Below are 24,387 nucleotides of genomic sequence, written 5' to 3'. Positions count from 1 at the left end.
TTCAGTCTGGCGCCATTACACAAAATTCTGTGAAAGGTAAAGGAGTTATTAACACAAAACAACATTTTAAAAAAAAGTTTATTTAATACTGGGATTCGCACGACCCACCAAGTGTCAGAAATAACATACGCTTCATTCGTAACAGTAAACTCATGGAGTAGACCTACACAACAGGAACAGGATATCAATCATGGAATCGCCTCTCCTCACCTTCAGTCATTATCCCAAATGACATTTTATTACATAACATGGATGTTGTCATAAAATTATGGAGACAATGAAAAAAAAGAACAGGTGCCTTTTAAAAAGAGCATTTAAGAAATCATTTACAAAACGGATTGATTGGTTTCCATTGTGTCTTTGTTACAGAGAATGTAGTATAGGTTTAATTACAGTATATTAAAACACCTTATGTTGGAGCAGTAACAGAAACATACATTGACACATTTCATGTTTTCCCAAGTATTCCGTCTTGGAGAAGAACTACCAAATGACCTCAGGCGCTTCTCAAGGCCAAGGCCACCGTCAAAGGGAGGCAACAGGCACACAACAGGCAGACATCTCCTAGCTTTGCTCTTGTTTGTTAAAACAATGGAAGAAACGTTTCCTCAGCTGACATGAATACATGAACAGATCGTCTCCTCAGCACGAGCACACACCGCCTGCCGTTTTATTGCACTTGTTCTGGAGGAAGTCGAACACAAGTCCGCTACAAAGAGTCTACTGAAGTCGGCATCTCCCCGATATTATACATGGAATGAATATTGCTTGCTTCAAATGGTTAGATATGTTGCTCAGTCTTCTGAGACATTTGACTTAAACCAGAGGCGGGAGGAAGTCACAAATGTGCAAGTCATCACAAGTTTTAGCCTTCGAGTTTTAAGCAAGTCCCAGGTAAATATAAAGCAACTCAAGTGAAGTCCTCACTAAATTTCCAGCAAGTCACAAATTGATTTAAACAAGTCCCACAATAATGCTCAGTCACAACAAATATTAGCACATTAGTCACCTGTATCTGGCTTGGTAGCTACCGTGCTAACACATTCACATAGTTTTTTTTATTCTTCCAAAATCAGTGTCAGCATTGTCTATTTCTTTGCAGTCTTCTTAATTTGACAATAAATGGACATGAAGCTTTTTTGACCAACTATTAGGAGGCTAAACTGTGAGGTTAACAGAGCTAACTTATTTGTACATTGTCATAGCTCTTATGTCTCTTATCTTGGAATTTTAAATTTATTGCTTTATTGTCTTCTCAAATAAACATGACACCAGCGCTATGAAGTGGCGTCATCATAGCTCACGAGAGTGCCAAGTTGGTGTGGAACACACACACACACGAATAAATTTTCTTTCAAGAGCAAAACAAGTGACACACTATCTTAAAATTTGTGCATCTTCCAATGTAAACACGCAGTTCAAATCTAGGTCAATAAGAGTCAAAGTCGAGCTTTTCATCCTTTTTAGCCAAGATCGTCGGATGTCCTAAAATTGGTGAGTTAAATCTGACTTGTGTCAAGTCATGTGAGTTGCGTCCCCCACCTCTGCATAATACTCCATCACTCATGTGTGTTAAAAGTTTGACAACAGTTCCCAAACTCCAGCGGTCAGGAGGAGGTCAGCGTCCACGGCCAGGCTACGGAACGTGTTTCCTGGGACTGCTTCGACCCAGGCTGGCGGTGCTGGAGCGGCGGGAGAGGACGGGTGTGGCGACGACGGGGGAAGTCTCATTGGAGCAGCCGTGTTGGAGCAAAATATCAATGCAGCCTTTGCTTCCGCCTTTTCTGGCTATCATCATGGCTGTTTGGCCTTGGTGGTCCCTCGCTTTCACATCGATTCCGTACTGCAGGTGGAGAAATGACACGGTCTGATGTGTACCCGGAAAAAGCTCATTTCTGATCAATTTGATATCGTCACACCACAACAACAAAACCACCATGTTCTGAATTCAAGTGTACCGTATTTGCTACGAGAGGACATTTTGGGATATGAGAAGAAGAAAAAAACGCACCCAGATGAGCAGTTGCGTCATAACCACGTCGCCGAGCTGACAGGCAGCGTGCAGGGCCGTGCCGGCGGGGGGCGGCTGAGCGTTGATGGCCTCCTTGCTGCTGTGTGCGAGCAGCAGCAGGAGGCGCGCCAGGTCTCGCTCGGTCACCGCCGAAAGCAGCCGTGCCGGCATATTTTCGTCCGTACGCGGCTGGAGTGGCGGTACAAACGCCCGCTGTTCGTACTTGGCACGAATCCACGACTCTCTCTCCTCGCTTTAAAACAAAACAAAACAATAAAGAACTCACTGACATAGAATACAGCGGGTTATAAATGTAATTTCCAAACCGCCCTTTCCTCCCCCAGAAAATATTCTGAGCGTGAACCCACCGTGAAGCATTGGGCGTGGGCTTGGCCCTGCCAAGAGTGCGACCCTCCCAGATGCTGTTAGCCGTGTAGTTCCCAATGGCGGACAGCACTTGCGTGAGCTCTCCGGGCCAGTCGTCCAGGTCCAGCGAGCGCACCCGAGACAGGTGGGTGCCCAGATTCCGATGGATTCCCGAACACTCGATGCAAATCAGTGCGCCCAGGTTGAGACTAGCCCAAGTAGGGTCTTTGGAGAAGGAACAACATCAAAGTTGTGATTGTGTCTACATGGGGTTCTCATATTTTTACCATCAAATAAAGAATTCCAATCAAGCATGAATTTATCTTACTAAATGTTGGATTGCAGCTCGAGATGCATACGACCACTTACTTGGGGCTTCACAATCCACACACAGGTTGTTGCCTTTGGTGTTACGGATGGCCTGCAATGCTACTGCCTCGCTCTGGCTGCTGCGTCGTGCCTACAAACACACACACACACACACACACACACACACACACACACACACACACTTTCACAACAGTGCAAATGCGCTCTTCTCCGAAAATAACAAAAGAAGAAAGACTCCAAGCATGCGCACAGTTAGCTTGTACTTTGTGCCAGATTTGGGCTGGGCACGAAAAAGGGCCCACAGAGTGTAATTTCTCTGTTTTATGTTTAGTTAAATAGTAAACCTCATGTGAGGGGCGGCAACAAACAGCTTGACGCCTCTCATCTACAGCTTGATGCCTCTCATCTTCCCAATTGCCGCTTGTTGTGTACAATACTCGTAACTTACCTTTCCGCTCACAAGTCAAAGCACAAAATTCACCGCTCGTATGTTAAAAAAACACACAAGATGGGTCTCGAAAGAATCGTTTCCAGTTTGTACAGATTGTGCTCATTTCCCTTTTCAATTAAGTCATGTGTATACCTTGTTTCTGCCACTCTCACACGATTGCAGGCTGGCCAAGATTTGACTCTCGATGGCCGACACCCACGAGTCCCTCTCCTCCAGACTGGGAGCCTCAAAGTGCCACGTCTGTCCGTTAAAGGACACCACGATAAAGTCGGCGTTTTCTTCATCTGAAAGACAAACAATGCGATTGCGATAGCCTCGGTCATCCATTTTGAGCGAGCCAGGAAGAGAAACGGCATGCTGACATCAAACGGAGGCAAGAAAGCCCACATCGCTGTGACAAACGAGACAAATGAAGACGACCAGGATTGGCGATGAAAATGTCAGTCAAACAGAGCAAATGTGAGCGCAAATGTTACCTGTCCTGTTAATGTTTCTCAAGCTACCAAAGCTCTTTAACTTCCACATTTTGCGCTTGGCTGCAGAGCGAGAGACAAGCACAGAGAAGCAGAAGACAAAGCAAAGAAAGAAAGAAAGCGCAGATGTTAAAAATAGCCTGAGAAAACATGTTCAGAGAAAGTCACATTTAATTCAAGAATTCATTCAAGGCAGAGAAGATTCTTTTTTTGGGCTGCAACTGACTTTGGGTCAAGGTGTCAGGTACAACCTGAACAAACCAATCGCAGGGCAAACACACAATCACAACTAAAGACAATTTAGAGAACATGTGTGAAATTCGCAGAACATTCCATCAGCAGTGAGATTTTTGTCCGTTTATGCAAAAGGATAACTTTCCCTCATGGAGAGCTTTATTATTACCTTCGGCCTGTCCGACGGCCGCGTCTCCTTTTTGATTCATGCTTTTCTTCCTCCTGTTCTTCTTGCGGTCACTCATGGGAGAGGATTGGCCAGCATCTTTTCCAGAAAATGGTCCGGACGCCCCCTCAAGGGCATCTAACAGTTTGGGCAAAGGCAATCAAATCACAGATCAATTTGCAGTACTACTCTGAAGACCTTTTTCTTGTACTCAACCTTTGAAAATAGATTACAGTATGTACTTTTTACTGTTTACGTTGTCAATATAGTTTTTTTTTCAACCTCCCAAGCTCGCTGCCTATCTTCTCTTGGCTACCTCGGCGAATTTCATAAATAAATAGAGTGAATGCATTTCTTTTCAATTCTAGGTCGTATTAACTGTGGAACAAGTTTTCCAGTGAGTCATCACCAATCACAAAAATATATAAATTCATATGCAATTTATTTGTACTTCTACTTAAGTGCGTTTTGTGAGTGCTGCGGCCTCAGAGCGCCTTTAGAATGAGTTCGTACCGACGCTTTGTGCTTTGGTGGACAAAGACGAGACGCAGCGCTGAAGGCCTCGCTCTCCTCCGGCAGAGCGGTCATCGAGGACAGAAAGGGTGGAAGGACACAACTGAGGCACTGACACACAGACAGAAATTCTATTTAGACATACATCTACAACAGGGCTTCTCAAATTAGGATTTCCAGGTTCTGGGATGCTTTTGGCTTGTTTGGTACCTGTGCTGGTGCTTTCAGCAGCTGCCAGCTCTTTACTGAGCCCGTTGACGCCAGATGAGGCAGGAGGCACAGGCGAGGGCACGGGCGCCACGGCTCTCGGAGGACGTTTTCCCGGGACCTTCACGGTCACGCGCAGCAGATCGATTTCCTTCCCGTGCACATTCTGCATGTAGTCCTGAAATCCACAACATCTTACTCATCCGCTTCACCTGTTCTTTGTTTTGGGCATGTGCTGTGTTTCAACAATAAAGCTTCAAAATTATAATCTAAGCCGTGTATGGAAAACGTATGAAAGGTGAAGCTAAACGTGAGAGAAACGTCAATGCTCTGTTATCGATGGTGTCTTCTTACGCTGGAGCTGGAGTGGTAGCACAGCGTTCCGTTTTTGGATAGAGTGACGTATTTCTTCTTCCACTCCTTGTTCAAGGAGCTGCCACTTCTTTTCCACAGGATGCTCTGTGGAAACACAACAAGCTAAAGTAGGCAATGTCTTCAGTGAAAACTGTCCCGCAGCAACAGCACAAAGGACGTTATTAATAGAAAAGCTAACGTGACATCGTGATTTCATCTGATTTGGTCATTTCATCTGCAACTTGAAAAGAAAAAAATCTGGCGTTTTTCACTTTTCATCACTCCATTTTGCAGGGCTATAAAAGGCGAGGTACATCCTGGATTGGTCACCAGCCAATCGCTCACCTGTATAGACCAACTTTCCAAATCACACTGAATGACAATTGAAAGTCCAAATTTGAGAAACATATTTTTGGAATATGAAAGCAAACATTTTCTTCCATTTTTTTTAAATTTTTTTATTGTGGTTGGCTCCAACCTGTTTGATAGGGATGGCCCGAGTGCCGCTCGTGTCTCCTTTGGCATCAGCAACTCTCCTTTCAGAGTCCCGGTTCTAGAAGAAAAACCCAACAACAGGCGGAGTATGTGTGACCTACTCAAAACGTGCCAACTGGACAACAAGTGGAACAAGTGGTGGCGTGAAATGACGACAAAGTTGTGAGATGGCAGCGGGCGCGAACACAACTGACCTTGAAGAGCGAGGGTCTTCGAGGGATGCTCTTCAGGGAACGAGAGCTGCCGCCCCCCTCCCCGTGCGCCACCCTCAGCTCTCTGTGACCGAGCATGGGGGTGGAGGGGAGGGAGCAAGCGTAGCCGCCACTAACGCCATTAGTGACCTGAGAGGAAAGGTCACAGGGTGCGGCGGGTGATGACATGATGAGAATGAAGACGCTGAATGTGAAATGTAAAACAACTCCTGCGTCAGAGAGACAAAGTCTCAGACAGCAGGAAGGCGGTGTGAAAGGGACCAATGGTCCTTGCGGTTACCCAAAGTCTTCAATGCTAACTGGTCAGTCCCAAGGACCACATTTAGGCCAGTTCTAAAAATAGATCACCACTCAGGGTTCACCATCATTTAAATTTCCAATCACAGCAAAACTAGTTGCCATAGATTGACCACTTGTGGACTTTAGCAGTTTGGGAAACCACAAAAAAATGAGTGGGCAGGACACAGCGCTATGGGGTTCTCCAACCTGTCCAGGGAAGGAGGCCGAACCCGGCGTGGAGCTTCCGGAGTGACTGGGAGAGTTGGGGAGAGACTTGCAGGCCTGCAGCGCAGCCTGCTTCTTCTGAGCGACAATTTTCTGGGCAGCTGGAGAAGAGAAGCGAGTGAATTTTTGGGTGGTGATGACTCAGTCGTTTCTCGTCGTATCCTCACCCTCTAAGAATACTCGATCGACATTGAAACCGTAGGTGGCGCAGGTCTCGTAGAAGAGCGAGTGACGCACGTCGATACACAACTGGCGGGCTCTTTGGTCCTCGATCACACGTGGGTTGCTGCTGCTGATTTTATCTAAACACAAAGATATTGGCATTTCCCCAAAACATTTATTTACTGGAACATAACAGAGTGAGAAGATTCCTGTCTGATTGGGTAATGTCCTCCCTGCCGCTGATGTAGTCAAAGTGGAGAACCGCTTTTACGACTCAACAAACATCATAAATAAAGCAAGTGGATCAGCAGGGGTTGCCCTCACCAGGGAAATGCGTCCCGATTGACGAAAGGATCCCTTCACTTGACAATCGGGAAGCACTCACCTCATGAATATTAACGTCCACCCCGCCGTTCTCAACCTGTTCCGCCAGTACGAGTCACGGAACCGCTGAGCTCACCTTGAGTGCCGACAACGATGACGGGGACGTCCGCGCGCAGCGAGCCGAGCTGGCTGTAGAGCTGGTAGAGCTCCTGGAAGCTGCCTTCGTTTTCCAGACTGAACACCAGAATCACTGCGTCCACCCAGTCGCTGAACTGAAGGAGGCAGAGAATGAGATGAGGCAGACTGAGTCCATCAAGGAACGCCGTGTATCGGTCCACAAACCTGCGCATCGGGTGGCCCGGCTTCCTCTCGGATCAGTAATAAATAACTCTGTCCGTCCACTAGCACCTCCTTTTTATACCTGCCACCTGACCGAGACAAGTCATCAAGCACCATCGTGTAGTCAGAAAATGACACATCCTGTCTTATGCAATATGTTTGAGAGAGGCTTGTTACAAAGATTGTTACAGAACACACAAGATTAAAAAAAACAAGCATATTGCACTTTTGGTCACAAAAACACCAAAAAAATTCAAGAAATATGTATTAACATATTTTCTACTTTTACAACTTGATTTTTTTTTTATCACTGATGGTTATGAAAAGTATATTGTCATTTAAATTCTTCAGTGTGACTCTTAAAACGGTTGCTTTGTTTTGTGTTCTTCACACATTTCTATTAAAAGTCAGGTTCCGCTTACCGTCGGGTTTCTCAAGAGCAACATAACTGCCAGTGATGTATTTGGTCACCAGGGCCGACTTGCCACTTTTCACACTTCCCAGAATGCCCTGAGAGAAATGAGCGGAAAATTAAAAAGGAGCCAGTGCTTTCACTTCACTCTGTTCAAATCCATCACCTCAAATACACTTTTTTAGTCTCGTATAGAAGAATACTAGAGTACATTTGATGTTTTTATGATGTTTGCAAATGTTTTCCTTCTTTTCTTTTTTTCCTTTTTGTCGTCCAATCTGTTGTTCGCTTGCACTCCAACTGTCCTCTCAGCCAGTATGCTTTCGTTCGCCAGTTTCTTCACACTATTGACATTGACGCTGTTCTTGTTGTTCATCATCTAGTTCAGGGATGGCAACTGTGCTTACACTGATTAAAAGAAATACTGTGTGTGTGTGTTTGTTTGTTTATTTATTTATTTATTTATTTATTTATTTATTTATTTATTTACAGCGAAAGCCTCACCAATCTCAGCTCTGGGATGGGTCTGCCCAGGCTCCATTCCTGGCTGTTGGCGATGTTTACTGCAGACAGAGAGACAAAAACAGTCAGGAGGCAGCGACATGACGAAGGCCTCATCAGTCTCATCATGATCATTAAAGGGCAGCCATCAGGACAGCCCGCGGTGAGCAATAAATCAGAGCTCCCTGACTGGGTGTCATAAGTACACGTGTGGCCGGGCCAACTGCATTAAATGAATGTAACCTTTCTATCACAACGGGGGATCCAGAGCTCTGCTGCCACATTGCTCGTTAGCCGCTTTATTCCCCTCGTGCGGGAAAGGACTGACAAAGCCTGAGAAGGAACTCTGTTTTTTTGAAAGCTTCAACGCAAGCTCTACAAGTGCTGGGAGGCCGAAACTTAACAATAACCCAAGTTGACTCTTAACTCTTACTTAAATTCCGCTTTCTGCTCCCTTTTAACAAGAAATATGTACTATTCCGCATTAAAATGATCAAATCAGAAATACTGTAACATGATATGATTTTCAGGCCATATTGCTAATCCCTCCGTTCGTTTGGAATTGTATGAATACATTTTCTTTCATGTTACTGCACATTATGAATCATACTGAAGCTTGATTCAAGAAAATTGCATATTAAATCAAAATCTTGCAATACGATGTTTTCTTAGAATCGTTCAGCCCTCGCTCCAGGTATCACCATTTTACTGCTTGCATGGCGAGAAAAGATATTCATAGACATTGGCTTCATCTTTGTCCTTCATCCCGAGCCAAAACTGATCAGACATTGTGATTCTTCAACTGCTCTGCTGCCCAGATTTCCACAGAAAGCCAATTACCCACGCTCTGTGGCCCGAACCAGCCGTGTGGGATCCACTTAGCAGCCACATGTAGCTTACCAGTCGACGTTTAACGCTACCAATCTTTCCATTTCATTGTTTTGGAGAGGGATTTTGTGACAAACCTGTGTCACTCACACACACCAACAAATCGCCCTCCTCCTCCACCCTTCTGTTTCATCAGACTCTGCCTCTGTAGCAGCAGCAGCCGTCCTGCCGGTTGCCATGGCAACACTTCCTCCTGCCCTAGCTGGGTGAAACTGCATGTGTGTACTCGTGTGTGTACTCATGTGTGTGTGTGTGTAGTCTGACGACTTGAGTGAATCCACAATGTGCCTGTGTAACCGTGTGAATGCACAATGAATGAATGAATGAACAGACACACACACTCACTTATACAACCACAACTGTGAACGATATCTCAATGTTCAAATACTATTGACAAATAAAAACGGTACTGAATGAAAGTGAACATGTGACAGAGGGAGGGAAATCCATTTCCAGCACATGAAGTGGGCGGACTTCAGAAGAAACCCTCTTGGCTGTTAATAGCCCTCTTGACGCGGGCGAGGGTATTTTGCCTCGTGCTTTTTTGCCGATGCGACCGTTATATCTTTATGAGCTAAAAAAATCACCCCGAGCAGAAAGACCCATCTGTGCCGCCAGCGACCCCGCCCCCACCACGCCTTGGAATCATTATATGATTTAGAGCTATGCTGGGAACGCTGGTTTTATGTGTGCAAGCAGATTATCCCTCCAGCGGCGTGAAATCAGCCCACGCTCAAAGGGGAATAAGATTAAGACTGTCCAAGACGATTGCGTCGTGCGCTCTCGGATGAAAGAAGTTCATCTGTCATCAGTCTGAATTTGCACATTTACAAAAGCTTATTTCAGGACATCCATTTTGAGAGTACTGCAGATACACCAACCGCACCCAGATAAACAGGTACGTCAGTCTCCGGTGTCCAGTGTTCCTTTATCATGAAAGGTGTGAGTGGACACCTACCTTCCTCCTCACTGGAATCCCTCTGAATGAAGACAGGAGCAGTCGTTGTGGATGACCCGGCCAAAGCGGAATTGCTCTTTGTGAAAATGCCACTGATGAATTTGAGCATCTTCCTATCTTTCGAGGCGCCCCGCTGACCCTGCTGGGCCTCCCTGCTCAGTGCCAGGTCTTCAGAAAGACTGTTCAGGTCGCTGTTGTCCAGCGTGCGACTTTTACCTTTACGTGGAGCTTTGCTTGCCTGGGTAGCAGGTACAGGTAGGGAGGTTGAACCTGACTTAAGTCTGTCCTTGCGAGGCATGTCTCTGAGCATTGCGGCCACCCCGCCTCCAATCTCCAGCTGTATCCCAGCTTGGACTTCATCCCGCATGTCCCTCCATACTTCGGTCCGGCTGGCCTCGGCCCACGAGGCCCTGCAGGGGCCGGGGGAGCGTGTGGGCATTCGGCAGTCCTTGCGATCCAGACTCTGCGCCGAGGTCGGGCTGCGATCGCGACCCTCCTTGGACTCCCGGCCTCGGGTGGCCACGCTGCTGTGAGACTTGAGCAGACTCACGGGCCTCTGGCCTACAGGACGGATGGGCAGGCTGGTTCTGGTTGGGGTACGAACAGGTTCAAGGGTCTCTGCTGGAGGTGTATTGGGCAGAAAAGGAGGCCGAGGTTGCTTTGTTTCAGGGGCGCAATATGTCTTTTCTTCTTGAGTTGCGTCTGCCTCCGTCGACTTTGGAGTCATGGCTCTCTCAGGTTGTAAGGGGATAGAAAGTTTGCACAGTGGTTTCTCACAGATAGTTCTGGGGGCATCAACAGCGCAGGATGAGTCATCTTTTAACTTGCTCAGAGGTTTCCTCCCTTCATCTTTGACTTCATGTGATTTAACCCCTTTGACAAAAACAGGAGCTTCAGCGCACAAGGTTTGGGCCTGAGTTTCTCCAGCTTCACTCTGTGCTTCAGTCTCCACCTTCCCCCTGGCTTCTCCTCCCTGGCTCTCCGCTGAGTGGGTCCCCGATCTCGCTGTGGCGTCCCTCTCCGAGGCGCTGCCCTGGACCTCCCCTCCATTCTCCTCCACTGCCTCTACCTTGACCAAGGTGAGGGAGATGAGGTAGGTGGTGCGTTGCTGCAGGGCGCCGCTGTCGCTCATGGGGTCCAGCTTCAGTTGACACACAGGAAATGAATCAAAGCAGACGCTAGGAAGTCAACTAATGACAGTTTGCCGGCGAGTCGATGTGCGGAAGAATCCGACGGTGCGGCTGAGACAAAAAACTTGCACAGGAGATCAAGTTTCTCCTTACGCCAGTAGAGGGACTGTTGGCTTCATCCATTCCCCAAATCTCTCTTATCCTTTGTTTGAGGTTTTAATTTAACTCACAGAGAATCTACACATTCCATTCCATCGCTTTGGCACACAAGTCATTGAAACTCTTTTAGTCCTGGAAAACACACCGCTGCCTGAGTGTGGCTACTGAAGCTGATGAATCTTCATTAACATGCGCAATACCTCATTCGTGTCGGACTTCGATTGACCTTATTTTTAGCACCTTCCATCTGATGTGTTACTCATTCCCCACGGCTCTTCTTGCGCCAAAAAAAAATGATTCCGTTCACGACGACAACTGCCCTGCGTCTCGTACGTCATCCAACACGGGATCAATGGCAGCCGTAAAGGTGAAGTCTTTAAATATTCAGTAGGGTCACCTCAAAGAAGCACGGTAGAGTGCAGCCAGGGATCTGGATCATGAGCTCTCATTGCCATTCCTCAAGCCTCACGTGTGTTTACAGCTGCAGGCAGGCAGACAGGAAGGACATGGACTACGGCTGAGGTGGATGGAGAGAAGATGCCAGAAGAATTCCTGACGGAGGTAAACCAAGGAGTCAGAGCGCGTCTGGCCATCACGCCCCTCTCGCAGTCTCCCTGGTCCCCCGAGTCCTTTGAGCGCATGAAGCGTTGAGCATGACAAGACGTAAGAGACAAGGCGAGTCACGGCTTAGAACAGCAGAGATGCTGTAGCACAGGTCCGACGAGTCTGAGGCACGCTAAGAGCTAAGAGCCGCATGCCCCTCCTTGTTGCAATCCACACAATCCTGCTCCTTTGCCGATTTCTCTTGCAGACTGTGCTTGCTTTCTGCTCTTTGCCGCTCATCCCTCCTATCCCCTCCTCCCCTTCATCTTTCTCCCAGCTTGCCGCCGAGGCAGGGGTGGGGTGTCTATGGGGGGGCGCTAAATGAGCGGAGAAATTGGAGACAGTGGAAAATATCAGTGGGAAAAAGGAGGGGCTGGTAACCAAGAATGCAAATAAAGGATGGAGGAGGGAAACGGGGGCACTCAAGATGTTTTTTTTTCCCGAGGAATAATTTTATCAGGACCATCCATCTGTCCTCAGCTGTCTGTCGTTGTGCGTACGTGTGCATGTGTGTGTGCGTGTGTGTGTATGCGTTCGTGCATGTGGCTCCTCCTCAGTGGGAGGCTTGGCTTGTTTGTTGCTAAGGTGTTACAATCTTCCTGGCGATGGTGGCACAATCATCTCCTCCGTGTCCTTCCTTCCTCTATTAGTACATTTTGTAACGCCGCTTCACAATGCTTCCCTACGTGTGTGTGTGTGGGTGAGCTTTTCTGTGAGTGTATTGATCTGTTGCGTATTGCCTGCTACGGCATGTGTTCATTAGCAGAAGTGGGAAAGCTCTGGTCTCAGCAGGAGGATGGGAACATATTGGACATCAATAGTTGGGCCACAGAATACTATCTGTCATCACACACTTACTTAGATGTGAAATAACGTACAGTCTCTCATCCTCATTTCTGACCAAAGAAGGATCCTTACACCTTTAAGGATCTAATCACCATGAGATAACATTCATGGTTGTCCCTGTGTGGCACTCTGTCAGTGTTACCTTGATCATGCCAAAAATAGAACATTGTTTTTGGTGGCGGGGTGTGGCATGGGATTAGAAAGGATCCATTACGTCGTGGAGCCGATCACTCAAAAGAAGCAGCACTTGTCATTTTGTCAGTACCATTCCTGGCGTAAATTCGTAAGCAATATGGAATCTATCAATCACAAAGCTCTGAATCAAACAGACTTGATTGTGATGTCAGTAAAATTAATCATTATGATCATGTGATGATTTACAAATAAATTCTGGTCACATACACAACACAAAAACAACAGCAAGATTTATGTTATTAGTCGCAGTGTTTGATCATGAGCAAGCAAAAGTAGCTACGATAAGAACGCGTCCAACTCTTTAAACACAAAATTCCATGTTAATTGCTCTCACAAAAATGCTCTGATATGATATCCGAGAATATGCGCAACATGCCAGAATCACAATCAGACTGTCCACCTGCTCTGCCTGCATGCTCCTCCTTCCCTCTCTCCCGCAGTCCGCCCAATAACCACTCACACTGAATACAAAAGAGCCAACAACTGCCTTTGGCTCAAGGGGACAGACAGCAATGGCGGCCACAGCACGCTAAATTGTTTTATTAGCATCCAATATGAAATTCAGAAGCCTAAAATAGAGTCACATATCCAAAGCACAACTGCTGTTCAGCAAACAATGACCAAAGGCAGCGGTCACGCCGGGTGAGCACACGTTTCTCCTTCACTCGTCCTTTCTCGCACATGCTAAGTGCTCACAAACACATGTCAACGTCTTCATTTCACTCCCTGGAGCAGATTTGTCGTGCTCAGCCAAAAGGAGAAGCAAGCTCTCCTTTTAGCATCAGTCAACTCTGAACTCCGACATCAAGGCCCCCGCTCGCTTTGATCCTCAATCCAGACTCAACGCTCCAGCCTAATTATACAAAAATTCACTTGAATGTTGTCAAACGCCAAAACGGAGGGAAATTGTTTCAACATGAGCCAGAACCTAAAAAGACCTCAAAGCTGAGCAACCCCCCCAAGGCAGTTTATTGACCTTGGAGCAAATATGAGAAATGTTATACGGTAGATTAAAATAAAAATAAAAACCTCATTTGTTTGACCTCAGTGAAGATGAAAATTAGCGTTATCTTCAAGGAAGATGTTTTATTATGACCTGATTTAGCTCCTGTTTTATTTTTTTATTTTACATTTTCTGACATTGACATCACTTCCAACACTTGACACCAGAAAAGTCGCAATACAAGCCAATAATTGCCTGCGGGGGCTTTCGTCATTTTAACAAGAAGCGATGAGAAGTGAAGGTTGCGCGGAAACGAGGTAGAACTCGTCAACGTCGCACAAATAGGCCCATTTGTGTGAAAGGAAGTGGCTTTGAGAGCGGTTGCTCATTGGCAGACAGGAAGTAGACATCTCACCACTCTTCTGCTGCAGCCTTCAGTGCATTCAAACATACCGCTACTACTCACATTGGGGAATAAAAACGAAACTTTGGGTGGAAGACACAACGGCTAACAGGAAATGCAGAAGACGATATCCGTCACAACACCTCATAAATTTTCAAATCAAACTCACAAAGCCAAATGCGTCGTATACGCATTACCCACTCAAGTTCTGAACATATTTCAGTTTTTTTTTGTTTTTAGGGCTGCAACTATCAAATATTTTTAGAATTGATTATTTTATCAATTATTTATACAAATATACAATTTGTACAAACAAAAATCTAGTTTTAAATCGATTGCAAAATCATTTCCCAATAATTGTTTATCAACGTGTTGTTTATTTGGTATTTTTTAATGATGGAAACAAAACTAGATAAACAACAATGAAGAAATATCAGAGTGACTCCTTGGCGAATGATTCATGTGGGCCAGAAAATTATTTATACCAAGACTGCAAAAGAACGGCTTACCTTCTATACTGCGGAGATAAACTTTCAGGCCTGAGCGAAGCTGCAAGTCATCAACCCTTTCCAGTTGCTTGTAAAGTCTGTTGATGCCACTGTAGAGCGATTCGAACCTTTTGACCTCTGCCTTGATCACGGCCGAATTTACCAATTTGTTGTTGCCACTCATGATTACACGTGCCGCAAACACAAGGAACGATGCAGTGACTCACTCGGGCCCATCGAACCGATTTCCACTGCATCAGTTTGAGTCAAAGAGGTATCAGAAATAAAAGAGGGTCGAGTTCTTGTTGCAGACCTTTCAAGTCACCATCCGTCAAACCTTCCTGTAGGTTTGAGATATACTGAACTCACTTCCCCTTCTCAAGTTGAATTTGACGGCTCTTAAGGGTACTGCAGTTGAGAGCATGACTCACAGATGACAATCTTCACTTCCTTTCCCATCAAATATTTGTTCTACCTGCACTTGTTTACTGCTTACTGAGTGTATGGAATAGAGACGAGAAGAAGTGACAGTGCAAGTTAAGATATTTTTGGGGCAGGTGCTCGAGCAAAAAAAAAAGAACACAAAATTATTTGATATTAATTTCTCCATTTATTTCTGTTAATACCATCATCCAAAATGCTATAATTATCAACTAAGTCGTGAGGGGAAGCTACATTGAATTTAAATAGCCCTGTTCTATGGACAGGTTTTTGTGATATATAAAAATTAAATTGTAAGGGCAATTCTTTTTTCATGCAGAGCCAAAGGGGAGGTGCTTGAGCACCACCTAGTGTCTATATGTGCCTGATGCGAATAAGCGTTAACCTCAGCCGATTTGCACTGATTTCTTATTTTAAACCTTTATTTTGGAATACTAATCCTGTCTTGAAATTAGACTTCACGTGCCTTGAAAATCTAACCCTAGTTTAAAACTCTTAAACTGGTTTTAAACAACGATTTGAAATCTTAACTGGAACTCCAAAGTCAAACTCTGGCAAGAATACCCATCTTGAAATCTTGCTTTGAAACTCTAATAACAGGGATTTAACAGGGAGACATATTAGTTATGCTTCAACCAGTAACTAACTACTCAGATCATATTCTTTCCTTCAATGCTCTGATAACAAGCAGTGAACAGTCATCAATGGCAGAAAATATTGGACACAGCCAGTGTCTTCAGCCAGCTTCATGCTCAAGAAGGAATATCCTTACTCATCATCGTAGTTGGCAAGACAGATCACTTTAGAAACACATTTCTCAAGTCAAGGACTATAGAAATGATCCCTGAGAGTATTGTCTTAACTCAACTAACAGCAAAGATGGGAAGTCAACTGTGAGAGTGCCATTGTCACTCAGAGGACGTGTTTTTGCTCACAATGAAAAACAACCTCTTCATGCTTGATAAACAAAATTAAGGTATTGGCATTTGTTTCATTTGTTTATGTCGTCGGTCGACCAAACCAAGTGATTCTGTTCTGTGATATATACCATAAGGACATCAAACATTTCTGAGGAGGTGTCAACAATTTGTCAAATAAGACCCTTACATTAACAACCATTCTTCATCGTGCTTCAGCCACCATTATGAAAAATTGTAATGCACAATACATGTTCTCCGTGGCATGACTTTACATCAGCAACAAGATGTTTAACGTTAATATTAATATTCAACTCTTTGTACTTATGAGGAATATACATCATGTGTTTTCTGCACTTTGCCTACAGTCAGCTAGTGTAGATGAAATACTGATCAGATTCACCAACATAAAATATCAGGTGATCAATAAAATATCACAAGTACACTGACAAATACAAAAACACAAGCTGGGCTGCGGGTATGCAGATCACGCTGTGCACTATGGGTAGAGTATTTCTGTGGATAACAACTTTGAATGGGTGTCAATTGAGAAATCTATGATTTGGGCCTTTAAAATCGACCAAGTTGAAGTTTCTGATTAGATCATCTTAAAAAAAAAAAAACGGGGCAAAAAACACTAAACGTAAGCGTTCCTGAACAGGAAGACGACATTTTCAATGGTCACATGTTGACGTCACGCGTGATGACTACGTCATGTTCTCCGTACGCCCTCTTTGCTGGTGTCTGAAGAGCAGCCGTAAACAAAATAGCCATCGTTTGCCAGACACCAACGATTGCTTCTTCTATTTGGCCTACAGTCGGTCGCCCGGCCGAGCCGAGAGAGTCGCGATGGTCTGCGGTGGCTTCACGTGTTCCAAAAACGCCCTGTGCTCCTTGAACGTTGTCTACATGGTGAGTGTTGCAAATCAATCACGGCGCTAACTTTCTCATTGCTAGCTACCTTAGCGTGTAGCATAGCGATGCCTTAGCATCTAGCATAGCACAGCCTAACCCTGCTAGCAGTTTAGCCGCAACGCAGAAGAAATATTTTGACTTTTTCTTTTATTTCAACACGCCTCCGGTTTTCAGGCCTACGCGGGTACGTGCGTATCTTTAGCAGTTATAATCTCCAAGTAGATATGTTTATAGCAAATCCTCAATGTAGTTAGTCGTGTATCAGTTAGCCTGCTAGCTCCTATTCCGAGGTGAGCTTTAGGCCGGTTGAGTATCATCGAGACAAATGGAAAACCCAACTCACCCCGCAAGTTCTGTCTTCTTTGTCCATTTGACAGAACAACAGACACACCCCATACATGATAAACATTTCCCCCAATATTCTTGGTAGCATCTTCATTATTAGCAGCGCCATTACTGCTTTGCGTGCTATGCTCAATACGTTTAAACTACCTAAGCTAGGTTTTATAGAATATTACTCAAGGCCCGGGGAACAGATCTTGGCCCACCACATCATCGGATTGAAATGACCACCGAGGTGGAAATTGTCTTTGGCTCACCATACAGAGAGCACCAATCAGGGTTCTAGACTAATATTTTCTGCCACATTGTCACGGTATAACTCAAATACTTGCAGGAACTACAATGTTTCCAATTCAGATTTTATTGCGCAATTTTTTTACTCCGTGACACTGACATTCCAACAATGCACAAGTACAATGTCTTTATATTTTTACTTATGTAATAGTGGTGGTTCAGGAAAAAGTACTGTTGACCCCGTGAAGACATTTTGCCGAACCTGAAATAGCTAAAAAAAAATGTATTCACCATTAATGACACTTGAGCGTGACAGGTTACCAACTGAATCCCGAGCGAATTTTTCATGAAGGTAACAATACGGTGCCACAAAGTTTCTTGATGTTGGTAAAGTTGTCCCTAAACATCTACAATGAATGAAGTCATTTTCAGCACACATTGTTATCTGTGTATCATTGGATGGAATCTTCTAGCGAAAAAAAAAAAAGTGTCACTTTGCTTCACTGCCTTTGTTGAACAATCCCGAGGCCCTGCCGGTACCGCTTATGAATCGGGTGCTGATCGAGGTAGTCGAAGCTAACGACATGAGGCTCAGCGCATCTCATGTTTTTTTTAGCAAATTGTTTGAAGTGTGGAACAGAATGCAGCAAAATTATTTCATTAAGAAACCTCCGGGTAAACAATCATATAGAAAGGAAGCATTTTGTGGCTAATTACTGTTGTCATTTCTGAAACTGTCGTGTCTGAAAAGTAGTATCACGCCCAGATGACTGTGTGTTTTGGTACGCTAACATATTTACATTGGAATATTGGCTAATCAACTGAAATGAATTGATCTAATGGATGAGCGGCCCAGTCGAGCTGTTTGTAAGTTGCTCCTTATGTGATGCCCAGCTGGTCGGCCTGCTGCTGATTGGCGTGGCGGCGTGGGGGAAGGGTTTCGGCCTGGTCTCCAGCATCCATATCATCGGCGGTGTGATCGCCGTGGGCGTCTTTCTTCTGCTCATCGCCATCGTGGGCCTCATCGGAGCCATGCACCACCACCAAGTCATGCTTTTCTTCGTATCCTTTACACGCGTCGGTCGGTCGCAGCAAATTCACAGTAGCCTCGCACGCTTTCTTTAACGTCTGGCTTCCCAGTACATGGTCATTCTCTTCATCGTCTTCCTCTTCCAATTCGGAGTGTCCTGCTCCTGCCTGGCAATGAACCGCAGCCAGCAGGTGAGTTCGCTTGTCAATATACTTGTCAAGAATATTCCTTTGACTAACTTGTAATGAAGTTCAAAAACAAAAAAAGCTGGTTAGGTCCCTACTTTTTTTCCCCCAAAGAATCTGAATGGAGAGTCGTAAGAAAGCAGAATCAAATTGAAAAACCAGAATCGTCCAAATTTGAACAATGGCCAACCCTATTCAAATTGTTTCCCATTCAATGTACATATGAGGCTGAGAATCCCTGATGTGCTTTTCCAGGAAGGACTCCTGAACTCAGCATGGGGAATGTTGGAAAATAACACCAAGACCGACTTAGAGAGTCAGCTCAACTGCTGCGGACTTCTCAATGTCACCAGCAAACGAGAACAGTTTGAGAAGGATTGGCAGAACTGTTCCGCCGTAAGTCTGCAAATGAAATGTCACCTTTGGCGAAACTGCAGGCACAGCTTGAGCATGATAATATTGGTTGATAAATAGCCGTGTGAGCCACTCAAGAGTATCCACAACTTCCCTCGCTTTTAGCTACACAGTTCGTCCCAATAGCTCGAGCCGTGTAAGTAGGCCACATTTGAGCTCAGCTGACAGCTTGCGGATTCGCAGCGCCGCAGACCAAAAGGCCTTATCTGCTATTTTTGTGTCTTGGACTGCAGTTATGCAAGAATACGACTTTATGCTACACCTGCGGGGATATGATGCTGCACCATGCCAGCGAGGCTCTCAAGATCCTCGGAGGCGTCGGGCTTTTCTTCAGCTTCACCGAGGTGAGAGATTGACCGTGTGCGCATGAGCATCATCAGAGCACGCCAAAAACAAATTTGTCTTATTTTGAAAATTTTATTTGATTTTCCGTTTGTATTAGATTAGGGTCGATGCATGCCATCTCCTTTTTGTTGTTGAATGAGCATTGTCTGAGGAGATCAGCAACTTGTGACTTCACTTCTGTGATTAGCGGCTAAATTGGAGGTGCCTCTTTCACCGTAAAAGTGAATTAAACCAATACAGAGGTTGGTTTTTCAGCATTGGACACTTTTTCCCTAGCTAGCCCTATACGTGTATAGCTAGCAGCGTCCCTTTAAGGATTTGTCTCCAGAAACTCCCAAGAGTTCATCTTTGGCAGCACAATGTTGATCTCGGCTGATTTTCATGAATGTCCTCCTCCAGATTTTGGGAGTTTGGCTGGCAGTGCGCTACAGGAACCAGAAGGACCCGCGAGCGAACCCAAGTGCTTTCCTATAGTCTGCCCCGCGAGTGTAAACATTACGGCTCCGCACCCTTTCTGACTCCACCGGTACACGACGCTCGACGCAGAACAGACATGCCCGGCGCCCAATCGACATGAGAACACGTCTTCTTCACCTGAAAACCTGAGAACCTATCTGAGCTCACGCTTAACCGATCGAGGACTCGCGCATGACGGGATGATTCGTAATACCGGTGAGCCCCACTCGCTCGTATCGCGATGCAGCCTTGATTTGAGATCCCGACGGACTCGACTCACCCATCGCACGCCACACAGACAAGCCGCCACCCACCCAACCCTTCAAGTGAGAGGCGTCTCACAAATTATCCCTGGATGTGTTTTTCATCTACAGCACACGTGCTGGTCTGGTCTGTCTGATGAGACTGTTATAGGGAAAAGACTGGATGTGTGGAGCAAAGGTTGCTTTTGTCTAAATTGTGTCACAAAAAAATGAAATTAGCAACGTGACCAAGTGGCCACCATCTTTGTGGAATCATCTCAACAACAACAACAACAAAAAAACATGGAACGGACACTTTTAACGCCTCTAAATTCCTCCATATCCATGTACTTCTCAAGTGTCCACACTGCTCTTCTCACTAATAATCTTCAATTTGCGTCAGAGGTGCAACGATTAATCGGTTATCAAAATTATCGTCAACTGTTTTGATGAGGATTAATCGTTCAAGTTGGCCAGCTATTTTCAATTTTTGGCTCTTAACATTTCAGGCATGCTTTGTGAAAGCAGCCATTTTCTGCTTAAGCAAAAAAAAAAAAAAAAGTGCAAATATCAGCTTTGATAGCTATGATCATTTTACCCATTTTCTGGAAGATGTTATGGAATTCCAAATGTCCTGTTTTAATTGAGGGGGTTGATTTTTTTTTTTTTAACTCATTCATTAATTCAAAATTGATTATTAATGATCATCAGTTCCAACCCTAAATAGTTACTAAAGTCACGTGTAACATTTGTAGCAGATGAGAAGGAATGTTGAAAAATAATAAAAATCTGCTCTTTTAGAAGCCCTTTGAACAGATTTTCAAAAAGCTAATTTTCTCCAACACAAACTCAATTTCTACTGAACCCATCATTTGAATATTACAATTTTTGTTGCATTGTATTCAAATCAAACTGGCTCTTCCTGACAATTTTGCTTAATCTTGTCCTATTGGTGCTTCTCGTGGTTAGGGAGTAAGGAATGAAGAAATATTGCAAATTCAGTTAGAGTTGGAAATTAGTCACTCATTACTTACTCAATAATGCACTACAAAGCAATTCAGGATCTAAGTTCAAGTGGCCAATCCAAAGAGAGATAGGATTTTTTTTTTTTTTTTTTTAATCTTGTCATGTCGCTATTAAACTATCGTTTTGACCAAGGGTAAGGTAGTCAATCACATTGAAATATTTATGAACTGTAACTGAGCCAGCTGTCCCAAGTTGGATTGCCAATGGACTGCAGACTTGATGTTGTACATAATAGTGATGAAGTGTGTAGTTTCTCCTTTAGCTTCTCATCCCTTGTGTTGCACTATGATTTTGCTTCGTATGGCTTGGCAGTAGGTTTCCAGCCCATTTCAACCCAAATCTAACCAGCCAGTGGTTAGGTCTCAGTGTTTGCATATCACTGGTAGTTGTGTGTCAGTTAAGTTGTTTGAAATGAGTGTGGACTTGCATCAGACCCATTCTCCGTTGAAAACAAAAATTAAACATAATTGTCTCTCCTTGTCAATGAGTTATGGGACCAAATATTTATTTCATGATCCATTATATACATTTGCTTTTATTAATCTGGCATTCAGTCTTTTTTTTTTTTTTGGCCCTTCTTTTCTGCCAAATATTGGGATCTACATCGGGCTCAGAAATAATCCATATCAGTCAGCCCTGCAACGTAGACTGTGTAGTGCAAACAGTATATATAGGGCAACAGAAAATGATGCTCGATCACTTGGTCGAGGATTTTTTTTTTTTTTTTTTTCTTGTGAAGTGTGAAATGGCCTCAGTTGCTGTCCTCTTTCGTCAGTTCCTTTGTTAATAATTGCCAGGAGTCTTTTACATTTATCAGTGTTATTAAATGAATGCTTTGTACAAATGTGTGGAATAATGTTGGTCTATTTTAAATGATCTTTGATGGGTGTGCTTATTTACAGCAATGGCGTTCGTTGACGAGCTTATAGATGAGCGCCGACTTTAGATCCAAGTCTTACTTGAACTTGTCAGTGACAGCGAGTGCACGTTTTGCTGCTACTGTTGCTGCTGCTGGCGAGAGGTTTCCCCCCTGCTGTGTACAGATGCTTTGCCAGATATTCTGCTCAATATTTACACCACACCCTTAATTTGTGTGCACTTGTGGTTGAATTGTATTTTTCCCTTCATTTGGGGCACCTAATTTTACAAGTAATAAAATCTCAAATTAGACCATACTTTGGAGTCTTTGTTCCTTTACTGTATGTGTGTTTTAATGGCAATAGAGAATTTTGCAAATTACAATGGAAACAATATTATGGAAAAGCAGTACTGAGAAGCACAGACCTGCATTAGCTACATTTTTTTCATGCTACATGAAGTGAGCTATGTGAATTTACAGTTTCAGATGTTTCATCTGAACATGTTTAAGATAAAGTCATTGAAAGCTTTTTATTTTGTTGCCATGGCGATGCACCATTTGCAAAGGACATTTTTTTATGGGGTCTAAACATGGGCAAAAACTCATGAAACTTACCCGACTAAGAAAAAACATTTCTATCTTAGGTTATTGTGCAGTTTCTTAAAAATGGTTCAGTAGTGACCCCTATATTTTTTTAACAAAGTACCCCTGGTTGAAAAAAAAAAAAAATTAAAGCCTTTAAGTCTGCCTTATGGTGCCCAAAATACGCTGTGTGTGTCTGTGTGTATACGTGTATATATACTGGACCAACGCCCCTGACCACTAGGTTCATTTTCCTGACACGTAAGAACGCCCCTGGAAGCTATTGAGAGCATTTCCGGCGTGTGTCTCGTGGATCCGATGCCAGGCTCCGCCTTGCGATGCGGGCCCATATGCCTAACGGGTCCTTTAGCTGGCATTAGCTGTGGAGGATTGCATAGAGAGAGAGAGAGAGAGAGAGAGAGATGGCCATCTGTCTTCTGAAAGCTTTAGAAGATGATCTCCAAACACAACAACGATGCATCTGCAAGGGTGTCGTCCAAATCCGACCTGTGTGGAAACCTGCTGCAATTTTTCCAAACTAGTCATGATCAAATGCAAAAGTGGGACTGGCAGATGAAGTGAAGGCTATTCGGTCGCAGTGGTTGCTAAAAGCTCTCTCTACAAGTGTAGTGTTTGAGCAGACATTGAAAGGATGGAAGGAGGTTCTCGATCAATAATTTCTTAAATGCATACTGGATGGTCACCGTCGGCCGTAACCACCGCAAAAAAAAACATCAACATTCTCAGTTATCTTTCCACACCCCTGGTCGACATGGATTAGCATTCCCTATTCCAGCCAGTCTGCACAACTGGTGTGCTTTTATTTCCTCCTCTGGATGAGAATCCAGTTTGTTTTCACAGCTCAGTGAAGACAAACTAGAAGGCAAATCATTCTCTTCAGTGAGGAAAGACAAACAGGTCAATAAGGCCTATCAATAATGAAACAGGGCAGGAATGCTGCTTACTTGCTTGTCGGAGAGAAGGCCGACGTGAGTGTGTGTGTGGGGGGGGGGGGGGGGGGGAGCGGTGCAGGTCATCGGGGAAATGTGGCTTACGGCGGTAATGAAGTACATCATGTCACCTCTTTTACAAGAGTGTCATGAAATAAATCATTTGCACTATGCTGAAGAGCCAACGTTTATTACATGAAGTCATCATACCTGATGTTGTTTTGAATCTTTTCACGGAACCCTACAAGTCTTCTCCGGTGATTTGTTGTAAGCAAATAAATGAGTGTCGATCCCCGGGCTTTTTTCTCTAGGCTAGCGCTTGAAACGGCAAAAACGCAACAATCCGCGCAAACATTTAGAATTGAAACAGGAAACAAAACACTCATGATTGAAGCAGGCAGCCGCCGGCATAGACATCAATTCGTAGAGTGACACATTGCGACGGTGTCTTTGTTATAGCCCCGATTATAAAATGACTCGTGGTTTGTATCAAAGCTGCATGTCTGATTTTTGTAACAACCCAATCTGCTTCAAAATCAGACAAAATAATTCAATCAGATATAATGAACGGTCTCGGAAACTATAGCTCCCTAGAAGAAGGAAAAGCTGCATGCAAGCTAACTCACCCAATACCTTTCCTTGTTTATTTAATATTCCTGCATAATAATTTTGAACCAGTAATTAAATATATTTTTTAATCAAATCTGCATGATTTCATTGATTTAAACAATGTTATACATTGCAAATGTGAAATGGCTTTTGGGGGAACTAAATATTGCATG

General features: G+C 44.3%; 2 protein-coding genes and 1 non-coding gene across 4 annotated transcripts; 1 reads left to right on the top strand and 2 right to left on the bottom strand.

Annotated features, from left to right (window-relative positions):
- Positions 1-61: 61 nt before the first annotated feature.
- agap2 (ArfGAP with GTPase domain, ankyrin repeat and PH domain 2) lies at positions 62-15,009 on the bottom strand. 2 transcript variants are annotated; one of them, XM_085908668.1, is made up of 18 exons: positions 14,689-15,009; positions 8,058-8,116; positions 7,564-7,651; positions 7,145-7,230; positions 6,939-7,074; positions 6,484-6,618; positions 6,299-6,417; positions 5,795-5,941; positions 5,584-5,658; positions 5,106-5,210; positions 4,755-4,929; positions 4,545-4,655; positions 4,035-4,169; positions 3,291-3,442; positions 2,747-2,837; positions 2,380-2,602; positions 2,012-2,264; positions 62-1,843 (listed from the first exon to the last, which is right to left on the bottom strand). In XM_085908668.1, the coding sequence occupies exons 1-18, from the start codon at positions 14,849-14,851 to the stop codon at positions 1,637-1,639; spliced, it is 2,460 nt and encodes an 819-aa protein (XP_085764794.1). In that variant the 5' UTR covers positions 14,852-15,009; the 3' UTR covers positions 62-1,636. The 2 variants fall into 2 exon arrangements, with proteins under 2 accessions (XP_085764794.1, XP_085764784.1); XM_085908658.1 differs by lacking the exon at positions 14,689-15,009 and adding an exon at positions 9,901-11,963.
- A 744-nt stretch (positions 15,010-15,753) lies between these two features.
- On the bottom strand, positions 15,754-15,968 carry LOC147062346 (small nucleolar RNA U3). Its single transcript, XR_015068164.1, has one exon. It is a non-coding gene; the product is annotated as a small nucleolar RNA U3 (small nucleolar RNA).
- A 735-nt stretch (positions 15,969-16,703) lies between these two features.
- On the top strand, positions 16,704-22,389 carry tspan31 (tetraspanin 31). Its single transcript, XM_085908682.1, has 6 exons — positions 16,704-16,937; positions 18,411-18,578; positions 18,657-18,737; positions 18,987-19,127; positions 19,379-19,489; positions 19,890-22,389. The coding sequence occupies exons 1-6, from the start codon at positions 16,740-16,742 to the stop codon at positions 19,962-19,964; spliced, it is 774 nt and encodes a 257-aa protein (XP_085764808.1). The 5' UTR covers positions 16,704-16,739; the 3' UTR covers positions 19,965-22,389.
- Positions 22,390-24,387: the final 1,998 nt, after the last annotated feature.

Source organism: Syngnathus leptorhynchus, chromosome 1 (assembly GCF_054491065.1).
Source record: "Syngnathus leptorhynchus isolate UIUO chromosome 1, UIUO_Slep, whole genome shotgun sequence".
Classification (NCBI taxonomy): Eukaryota; Metazoa; Chordata; class Actinopteri; order Syngnathiformes; family Syngnathidae; genus Syngnathus; species Syngnathus leptorhynchus.
Note: the sequence above shows the minus strand (reverse complement) of the source record. Positions and strands in the feature narration are given on the sequence as shown.